At 53.4% G+C, this 9264-nt stretch overlaps 2 protein-coding genes across 2 annotated transcripts; one reads left to right on the top strand and one right to left on the bottom strand.

The window, feature by feature from the left end:
- Nucleotides 1-776: 776 nt before the first annotated feature.
- On the top strand, nucleotides 777-2018 carry PPP1R35 (protein phosphatase 1 regulatory subunit 35). Its single transcript, XM_090276752.1, has 4 exons — nucleotides 777-1127; nucleotides 1208-1460; nucleotides 1541-1677; nucleotides 1783-2018. Exons 1-4 carry the CDS (start codon nucleotides 897-899, stop codon nucleotides 1954-1956), a joined length of 795 nt encoding a protein of 264 aa, XP_090132878.1. The 5' UTR covers nucleotides 777-896; the 3' UTR covers nucleotides 1957-2018.
- Nucleotides 2019-2823: 805 nt separating this feature from the next.
- Nucleotides 2824-7672, bottom strand: MEPCE (methylphosphate capping enzyme). Its single transcript, XM_090276751.1, has 4 exons — nucleotides 5036-7672; nucleotides 3797-4015; nucleotides 3502-3628; nucleotides 2824-3399 (listed from the first exon to the last, which is right to left on the bottom strand). Exons 1-4 carry the CDS (start codon nucleotides 6692-6694, stop codon nucleotides 3347-3349), a joined length of 2058 nt encoding a protein of 685 aa, XP_090132877.1. The 5' UTR covers nucleotides 6695-7672; the 3' UTR covers nucleotides 2824-3346.
- Nucleotides 7673-9264: the final 1592 nt, after the last annotated feature.

Here is a 9264-nt window from a genome sequence, read left to right as displayed (position 1 = left end):
TTAAATGATATACTTTCATTAAAAAAAAAAAATTGTACCTCCCCACTCCTTTTTACAAATGAAGAGTAGAGGTAATGGGCTTACTTTCTTATTACTGACTTGAGCAGGTAAGCCTCTATAGTGTTTCACAGCTGAGATATCTCACTCGTAAACTTTTCTGTAAAATGAGGGCAACGCTATCCATTCTATCTGATCTTCCACAAAATTTCTTGGGAAGATAAAAGGATGTGAAAACTCTCAAACTGAAAAGTGGTACACAAACATGCCTGCTGAACTATGAACCCATTTTTGGTAGAGCCTTGAGTCTTGAACCCAAGTACAAACAAAGGCTCACAAAATCGAGAGGGAGGGTTGCAGAAGGCTGGGGTCAGCGAGCCCTACACTCACTCAAATTGGGAAGTTCTGGTCGGAGGTCGGAGGCGACAAGAAACCTGGAGATGCTGTGAAGGCATGGAGTAGGGAGGTCCAATGCAGGGAAGCTGGACAGTTAAGTTAAAGGTGTCCCATTTGGCACCCTGAGAGGGAGGACTGACCCGCTCCGGAATTCAGTAGAAGCCAAGTGAAGATTCCGATGGGCTAGTACATCGAAGCGTAGATTTAGAAAGGAGAAATGGTACTGATGAGGATCCGTAGAGCGCCCAAGGGCTTCAGCTCTAAAAAAAACCTCGGCCTAGGGCTGGTGCCGACGTTCGATGGCAGAAGCCGGCAGGGAAACAGCGAGTGGAACAGCGGAAATGACGCTTAGGAGCGTCATGGGAAGGGGCGGATTCGTTCCCCGCCCCCTTCGGTAGGGGCTAACAGTTTCCGGTAGTGGAGTCTGGGAGGGGCCGGACAAAGGAGCGCAAGTCCTGTGACCTTTGGCCCCTAACGCCCCAGTGCCCAGCAGCCAGGAAAAGATGATGGGCTGTGGGGAGTCAGAGCTGAAATCGGTGAAAGGGGAAGAGACCGTGGCGGCGCCGGGACCACCCCCAGAGTCCCGCGCCCCGGAGCTCGGAGTCCCAGTGCCAGAACCCGGCCTGGACCTGAGCCTGAGCCCGCGGTCCGAGAGCTCCCAGCTGCCGAACTGCAGCCCGAGGCGGGGGAAGTGGCGGGCAAACCAGCGGGGCGGGGCCCGCAAGGGGCGGCAGGTGAGTTGGCCTAAGGTCTGGCCGGCAGCCCACCAACGACCCTGCACCCACCTCTTCACCAACTTCCTCTCTGCTACCAGGTCCGCTTCCACCTGGCGCCGCTCTCCCCGGTCCGGTCTGAGACGCTGCAGGTCACCGCCGCAACATGCAAGAAGCCCGCGGTGTCGCAGGACCTGGGTGTGCCCGCGCAGCACAGCAGTCTGGCTTTGAGCCTCGAACTGCAGGCTGCGCGGGCCGCAGCCGCGGGCCAGTTCGATGCCACAAAAGCCGTGGAAGAACAGCTGAGAAAGTCGTTCCAGACCCGCTGTGTCATGGAGGAGAGCGTGGCCGAGGGTGAGGGGGGTAGACGGCCAGCCTGGCGCGGGAGTAGGGGTGAGAGGCACGGCTCACCCCCGCTCCCCCTGCGGTCTCAGGGCTGAACGTGCCGCGCTCCAAGCGGCTTTTCCGGGACCTGGTGAGCCTGCAGGTGCCCGAGGAACAGGTTCTGGACGCTGCGCTAAAGGAGAAATTGGTGCTCCTGCCAACCCATGCTCGAGCCCCACCCCCAAAGGTGAGGGAATTGGGCTTGAATTCCCTACCATGCCCCCTTCCCTCTTCTGTCGCGTGCTCTCCTCTCTCCTGAGTGTAACCTTGCTTTGGACTCCAATTCCAACAGGAGCCTCCAGGGCCAGGGCCAGACATGACTATTCTGTGTCACCCAGAAACACTATTTTATGAATCTCCACACCTGACCATGGACAGTCTGCCGTCTCTCCACCTCCAGCTCCGGCCACGCCCGTCAGAGGATACCTTCCTCATGTACCAGACACTGAGGCGATGGGAAGTGTAAACCTGGAGGTTCCCAGAATTGCTAGTTCATAAGTATCATAATAAAGTGGTTTTTCTAATAAATGGGACTTTCCTTGGGTGGGATCAAGCCGCAGGTTGGAAGCTGCCTGGAAGTGTTCTGGCTTCCCTTTTTTTTTTAAAGGAACTCAGCAATGACAAGTATAAAACACTGGTCCAAGTCAGAGGTTTAGATACCCTCCCCTATCTTCCTGACTTCAGTCACACCTATCACCTTTGTTTTGATAACACTATGCTTGTTTCTTTGCACCACTTATTTCGGATCACTTCAACATTTGGGTCTCAGCACATACCATCTGACTCAGGAAACCTGCAGGGTAGCTACTAGCATCTTGTTATCTCCTTTTACCTTCAAGAGCCTTGCCCCTTTTTACACGTGACCAGAGTACTCATTATTTGTTGAAATGTCCAAAGTTCCAGGAACAGTTGACAAGCTGCTACGAGCTACACGTTAAGTTAAACTGCCCATCAGTCTGGTTCTACAGCACCAAAAGAGGAGGATTCATGTAGGTAGGTCCTATAGCAGTGAAGTGGTCCAAGCGCTTTTTTCTAGCTCCACTAAAACTCTTAATTTTCACAGTTAGCCTTCTGCCAAAACTTCTACAAAAAAAGGTGTCAATAGGTTTTCATTTTAGGGGTGGGGAAAAAAACTCTTCAAATTTCACATCAAAATTGGTATTATACCCCTTTTTCCTGACTAGGATTCTATACAGTTGTGTGTAGATCTGGCAATTCACAATCTTCCCAACCACTGGAAAACCCTGAAACTCTTAATTTGGACAGAGGGGAAGTACAGGTTGTAATGGAAGGCACCATCCCTTCCCAGCAGCTATAAAGTGTCAGACATAGGTATGGGGGCCACTGCCCTAAACAAGTTTATTGTGCTGTTCTTACATTCCAAACCCAATCCCCGCTCCCAATGGAGGACAGCAGAGGGATATTCACAGTACCTGCGTGCCTCCCCATCAAGCTCCCCCTCTTAAGCCTCTGCGTCTATCCATAGTCCACTGAAACATAGCCAAGGACAAGGGCTGAGGAGAATGAGAATTTCTCCTTGGAAGAACAGGAGGAAGAGGCTAGAGAGCTTGATAACTCCCACCTCCTGTGCCCTCGGAGAACAGAGGTCAGCAAACAGTCCATGCCATTCAGCCCAGTGGGCTGGGGGAGAGGAAGATGGTGGTAACTCCAGCACAGCTGGGCTTGCTGCTTAGGTACCAGAAGTATAGGAAGGAGGCTGGGGCAGCAACATAGAATAAGCTTTCTGTGCAGATCCAAGAAAGGAAACTGGAGCCAGAAAGGAAAGACTGGGATACTTCTTCCCCTCAAGTCCTTAGGAGCAGAAGGCAGCTTCTTGACACTCATCAGAGGGCCACTTAGTGGCTGGGGGAACAGGCCTTGTGGAACAGGTACACAGGACGCTGGAAGCCTGAGAAGAGAGTGTATAATTGGGAGGACCTCATGACTCCATAGGGTCTGTACCCTCCAGATAGGACAGGTCTCCCTCCCACAACAAATAAGCCAGCCTTACCTTTGAAGGTGTTGTGGGGTGTGGCCACAAGCTCATAGCTGGAGAAGCCTACGTCTTGGGATGTCAGGTAGGAATTGAACTGCTCTGGCTTCAGCTGGATTCGATAGTAGTTCTTGTAGGTTGTTTCCTATGGAGAAGAGCAGGGGACCATTTCAGCTTGTTGCAGAATGATGCCCACCTGGGGGGGAGAGGGTTGACTTTGCACCTTGTTCAGAAAATCCTCTTTCTGAGTCTTTGAAGACTTTTCTTAACTAAAGGAAGGATATCCCCAATTTCCACTGAAACCCCAACTCACTGTGAGAGTCTTTCTCTTGCTGTAGGATGACCAAGGTTGGGGTTCCAGGACCAGAATACCCCCAGGGCGTAAGTGCCGGTAGATCCGGCGAAACATGCGCTTTAGTCCCTCATCTCCCCAGTTCAGATGCACCCACTTGGTGAGGCTGAGGCAAAGCACCACGTCATACTCAGGTCTTTGGGCCTCCACCAGCTCATCTCGATCCAGCACATAGTTACCCTGAGGGCAAGAATTGAGAATCAAGGTCAATAGAAGAACCACTGCCCCCACATAATTCATCCTGTAGCCTCACTTTAGCCCTTGGCCATAAAAACCTGTGATACCCTCAGTCTCATTTTCTTGCATGCTACAGGTGGTAAACCAAACAAAAAGGAGTCTGGGTAGTTTAAAATTGAGCAAAGAATCCATGAGATCTTCAAGGCTGGGGTAAAACTGCAGAGAAAGAATGCTGGAGTTCCTCCAAGACCCTTTCCTTTAAGTTGAGTGACTCAATATTATGCACAGGGACTAATTGCTGGTTCCTGCTCAGTAGTTGAGGCTGGCAAGGTTTCAGGCTTGTTTTCTTCCTGAGAAGTGAGCACATCCCTTCGGAAACCTTTCCCAGATAAGCTCATTACCACCCTCTGAAAAGTCCATTTTTCCAACACTACTGCAGATGACCAAAACGAAGTGTTTTATGAGGAGCTATGTGCAGTCAGGGGATAGAATGAAGACATGTTACCCTCCCCTCCTGCACAGGACTCTGACCACTGACACTCTTCAACCAACTTTATATATCTAATGCAAAGTCCCTATCAAAGGACAGAACCTGTAAATATTAGCCATGACCCTAATCATCCCCCCACCCTAAGGCATTCCATGCCTGATACCAATGTACCTTGAGTAGGCTGGAGGACAAGTTTCCACCTGGACTAAATCTGGAGTGCATCAGCAGTAGCCACCAAGAGAAAGTGGACTGGTCTGGATTATAGTCCAGGCAGGGAGCAGGGCAAAAGGAATCAGATCCCATTTGGGGGCTAGCAGTCAGGAGAAAGAAGCCCAGGTAGAGTGCCCACCTTTCCAGATTATAGGTGGTAAGAGACACCCAGTGGAGTCAGTTGCAGACTCAGACCCTTCTCTTGCGGGTCTGGTTCTCCTGGTGAGGACTACATGCACAGAAATCCCTCTGGCTCATAACCTTCCCGTCTCGTTCCCTTTTAATTTCATCCTCATACCTGGTCCCTATCCCAAGACACTTACCGTGACGAAGACAACATTGTTGGGGAAGACTGATGGGTCTGCTCCATCCAAGGGCACTTGGGGTGCAGCAATGGGACCCCGGCTGGCAGTCAGTGAGGCTGGGAAGCAGCTCCTCTTTCGGATGGTTGTGACCCCATCCTCACTCTCTGCTCCTGGGTCCCCCTCAGAAGTCTGGGGTGGCAGGCGCAGCTCCTCGGACAAGTAGTGTCGGATATTTTGGCGAGCCGAGTGGATGAGCCGGGGATCAATATCCAGGCCTACCATGCGGGATGGGCCCCACTTACAGGCAATGCTCAGGGTCAGATGACCCACATTGCAGCCTAGATCTAGGACGTCCCGACCCCGAAACCACTCAGGCTTCAACACCCGAAGGCGCCCATCCTCACAGGAAGGATTGCGGTACCCATAGTACTTGGAATAATTCCCATACTGGAACTTCAGCTGTTGCTTTTTGAAACCTGCTGCAGGTAGTGGGTGAAGATGGTGGCGACCTCCCCAACTCCCTCGGCCTTTTTCCTTGGGACCCTGGCCTCCGCCTCTAGCCCCTGCCTCTGACTTGCTGGAAGTCCTGCGACGTTTTCGATGCCGTGAGGAGGAAGGCGGGAGTGCAGAGGTAACTGAGGCAGCTGGAGTAGCTGAAAGGGAGCCTGAGGGACCCTGTAGGGCAGATGGAAGGGGAGACACGACCTCATCCCTGCAGTTGATGGCTGTGTTGAGTTCATAGGGCTGGGGGGCATCGCGGTTCTGGCCTCTATGCCTCTGCTGCTGTGTGGTGCCCTCCCCATAGAGTGAGGGAGTGAGGGGGGCCATGGGCAACACAGATTGGCTATCGTTCCCTCCAGTTGCCTGCTGCTGCTGGTGGTGCTGTCCCCGGTGTCTATGCCGCTTCCGACCAGTCTTGAGTGGTGAAGCCAGAACTACTTGGGCCTCATCAGTGCAAGTATTGAGACTGAGCGGGTCAGTAATATCTTTGGGGATGAGAATCTCCACTGGATCTCGTCCCTTGGCCGGAAGTGGGGATGACTTAGGGGTCTCTGCATTGAGTGCGCGGCTCACTTCCTCATCCAGAAGACTATTCAGGTTCAGTGGGTCAAAGATATTGCCCCCCAGGAGAAAATTGGAGGGTAATACTGAGTCACAGTCCGAATTAACCCGCCTGCGCCTCTTGAAGGCCGGATGTTTGAAGCCTCCACCACCTCCCCCTACATTGCAGCTATTTCTCCTCTTGCCCCCACCACCCCCAGGGGGCCGGTGGGGCTGATATCCATTACGGGGTCGAGGCGGTGCAGGGGGGCCCAGTTCTGTTCCGCCCCCTCCCCGTTGCTCCTCCCCCACGTCCGGGGGAGCGGCTCGCCCGTGGGGATCCGACAAGCGGGCCTCCCCGTGCGCCTGGGGGCTGCCCCCTCGTTGCTGCTGCGACTGGCTGCTCCGAGGAGTGGATGTAGCCCCGGGGCTTTCCTTGCCGGACCCTAAAGCCGGGACCCCAGCGGAGTGTGCGCGCGGACCCGGCCCGCGCTGCGTCCCACGGCGAAGCTCCCCGGAGGCGGCCTCTCGGTGCAGCTGCACCGAGGGGCTGCCTCCTCCGCCGGACTCCTCTTTTAGCGGCGGCGGCGGGGCAGGGACCAGAAACGGTTCCTTCTCCGCCGCCATCTCTATCATTTCCTCGCCTTACTCCGTCCCAGTCGAGAGCTACCAGGGGGAACCAGGGGGCTTAAAACCCCTTCTTAGACACCGCTCCCTTCCCCCCTTTCCCGAGTGCGCGCGCAGCTTTGCTCTTCTCGCCTAGTCTCGCGCTCAAGCACCGCCCCCGAAGCGCGCCCCACTCGCCCGCGAGACCAAAACAAGATGCCCGCGAGACCCGAACTCAAAGAAACAAACGCGCGTGCGCCGACCCCTTTCTCCTCTACCACTACCGCTTTGCCGCGAGCGCGCACTGCTAGAGCGCGTTCTTCTCGCCCCAGAATTACGCATGCGCACTCTGCCACCACCCTGGTCGCGCGCACATCCGAGTACGAACCAACTTAACGGCTCTGGGAGTTTAAATATAACCCCCCTAAGTCCTCCCCAGAAGCCCACCACCCGAAACTGACACCCTACTTCCCTTCGCAGCTATGTTCGTCCCTACTGAAATCCTTTGTCTCTGCCGCGCGAACCCACCCACCGTAGGCGGGGGACGGGGAGCTGGTGTGAAAAGGTCTCCTTGACACCCGACCCTTGCTCCTGAGGAATGAGTCTCAGCGGTCTCCGCCCGGCTCTAAACCCAACAACCTCTCTACCCCGCCTCCTTCCTCCCCCTAGCGGGAAGCGCCTGCGCACACCCTTTTGGGCTTGCGCGGGTAGGAGCAGCACGTGCTGGAGATGACGCCCCGCCCTCCGCCCTAGGGGCGGGGACTGTTACGTCGCTCCCCCAGGTTTGGTACACGTAACGTGCGTCACCACGATTCGGAGAGGCCTGGCTAAGGAACGAGGTGGTCCTCATGAATTATTCATTACCTGGTCGTCCCCGTCTGCCCACCTAACTTTGGTCTTTGGAGAGGCAGAGGGGTGAATATTAAAAGTAGAGTAAGGGAAGTGTACTGACCGTCTTTCTACGAACTATTTTCAGTAAAATACGATAGGTCATTTTAACTCAACCCCCCGGAAAATATTCTGTTGAACTGAAAAAAAAAACAAAAAAACGCACCAGCACTAAAACAGCCAATGTGGTCCAATTTCCTCTTTCTCCGAAATGGCTTTGTTGTTCTCTGGTCCTCAGCCTTCCCCTAATCGCGATCACCTGGGGACACCACGCCCTTACATCTGTCTCCACGCCCAAAGCCCTGACACCAACGCTTCCTCAAACCACCCAACTCCTGCGCTCGAGGCCCTAGCCCGCGGACTGCGAACCTGACTACCATCATCTCGCACGCAGGCCTTCCTTAGCGCACGTCGCGGCTTCGCACCACCTTATAGAAAAAAAGTGTGGGTGGGGAAGAGGTTATGCCTGCTTGGGCCCCTGCCTCGGCCAATAGAGGGGAAGCTATTAGACGCCTTTTCTACTGGGTGCTAGGTGGCCCGTTCTCCCTGCCAACAATGCTTGGGGTGCCGGTCCTGTGGCTGAGAAGAGGGCGGTAAAGGCGAGAATGGGGTTGTGGAGAGTCTCAAACAAAATGTTAAAATAAAAGTGCGAAGGGGGTTATAAGGAAGAATAAGAATCAGAGAACGAAAAGAAGTAAAAGTTTGGGACAGAGACAAAAGTTAGCGAAAGAACGATGTGCTTCATTAACGATCAGGCACTGCTGCCGCCGCCTAAAGTAAAAAAGTTAGTCCGACCAGCATTATGGGATTTGTAGTTTTACAGGGCATTCGATTGGAAGATGGCGGCAATCGCTCAGCTGCGCAAGCGCAAACTCGCCTTCCAGCTGCGCATGTCCCTCGTCACTGAGAGTTCGCCGCTGGAGGGAACTGTGGAGCTTGTGCGTGGCCTCGTGCCTTTTGGTGGCGGGAAAAGTGGGTCGAAGTTGAAGGGGCTTGCAGAATTGCTGCAGTAGCTCTGTTCCTCGCCTTTAGGTTCTCCTCGCTCCAGAAGGTAGCTAGCTCTTCTCCGGTTTCGGATAAAGGTGTTAGGCGCGGCCATTCCCGGAACCTTTCTTCAGAAGTTTTCTCTTCAGGGCGACAATCAACTTTTACCCTTGCTCCGTAGAGCCTTTAACCTCAGACTCACCCCTGACCACCAAAGTAATCCCATACATTCATACTGGTGGGCAACGATGGTCTGAGCGAGAATGAGGATCCTGGTGCCTCAGCGGAAGGGGCAGCTGAGGGGAAATTTCTGTCACGGTGGGGTTCGTGATGGGGAAGAGAAGCTAGAAAGACAGTTTTACTCTGAGGGGCGTCAAGGACTTTTGACTCTGTAATACCTCTGGTCGTAATTGTCCTTAAGAGACATTTGGTGAGGGAAGATTGAGGAAAAATGGGGATCACCAAAAATTCTTTCCTCAAGTTTTAAAGGTGGAATTAAGTCCTTTTTACCATTCCAAACCTTGGAATCCTGAGAGGGAAAATGGTGTGGGAATCTGGAAGTTGATGGAGATGTGCTCCTTTAAGCGAAAACAACACAAAAAGGCTAGTTGGAGGTCAGTAATGGTCATGTGGAAGCATCTTTGGCAGTAAATAGCAAGAACAAGTTGATCAGAGTTCCGAAAGAGTTTATTTTTGTGATAAGTGGCTATATCTGTGTGCTTCCTTGC

Source organism: Furipterus horrens, unplaced genomic scaffold, assembly GCF_987537825.1.
Source record: "Furipterus horrens unplaced genomic scaffold, mFurHor1.1.pri manual_scaffold_5, whole genome shotgun sequence".
Classification (NCBI taxonomy): Eukaryota; Metazoa; Chordata; class Mammalia; order Chiroptera; family Furipteridae; genus Furipterus; species Furipterus horrens.
The sequence above is the reverse complement of the archived record's forward strand: the minus strand, read 5'-3'. Positions and strand labels throughout refer to the sequence as shown.

Excerpts from the sequence above, each read along its gene's own strand:
- PPP1R35 (XM_090276752.1), top strand. The coding sequence starts at position 897 with ATGATGGGCTGTGGGGAGTCAGAGCTGAAATCGGTGAAAGGGGAAGAG. Across the intron at positions 1,128-1,207 it reads GGGCCCGCAAGGGGCGGCAG|GTCCGCTTCCACCTGGCGCC; the intron begins GTGAGTTGGCCT and ends CTCTGCTACCAG. Across the intron at positions 1,678-1,782 it reads CTCGAGCCCCACCCCCAAAG|GAGCCTCCAGGGCCAGGGCC; the intron begins GTGAGGGAATTG and ends CAATTCCAACAG.
- MEPCE (XM_090276751.1), bottom strand. The coding sequence starts at position 6,694 with ATGATAGAGATGGCGGCGGAGAAGGAACCGTTTCTGGTCCCTGCCCCG. Across the intron at positions 3,629-3,796 it reads GCAAGAGAAAGACTCTCACA|GAAACAACCTACAAGAACTA; the intron begins GTGAGTTGGGGT and ends TCTTCTCCATAG. Across the intron at positions 3,400-3,501 it reads ACCCCACAACACCTTCAAAG|GCTTCCAGCGTCCTGTGTAC; the intron begins GTAAGGCTGGCT and ends CTCTCTTCTCAG.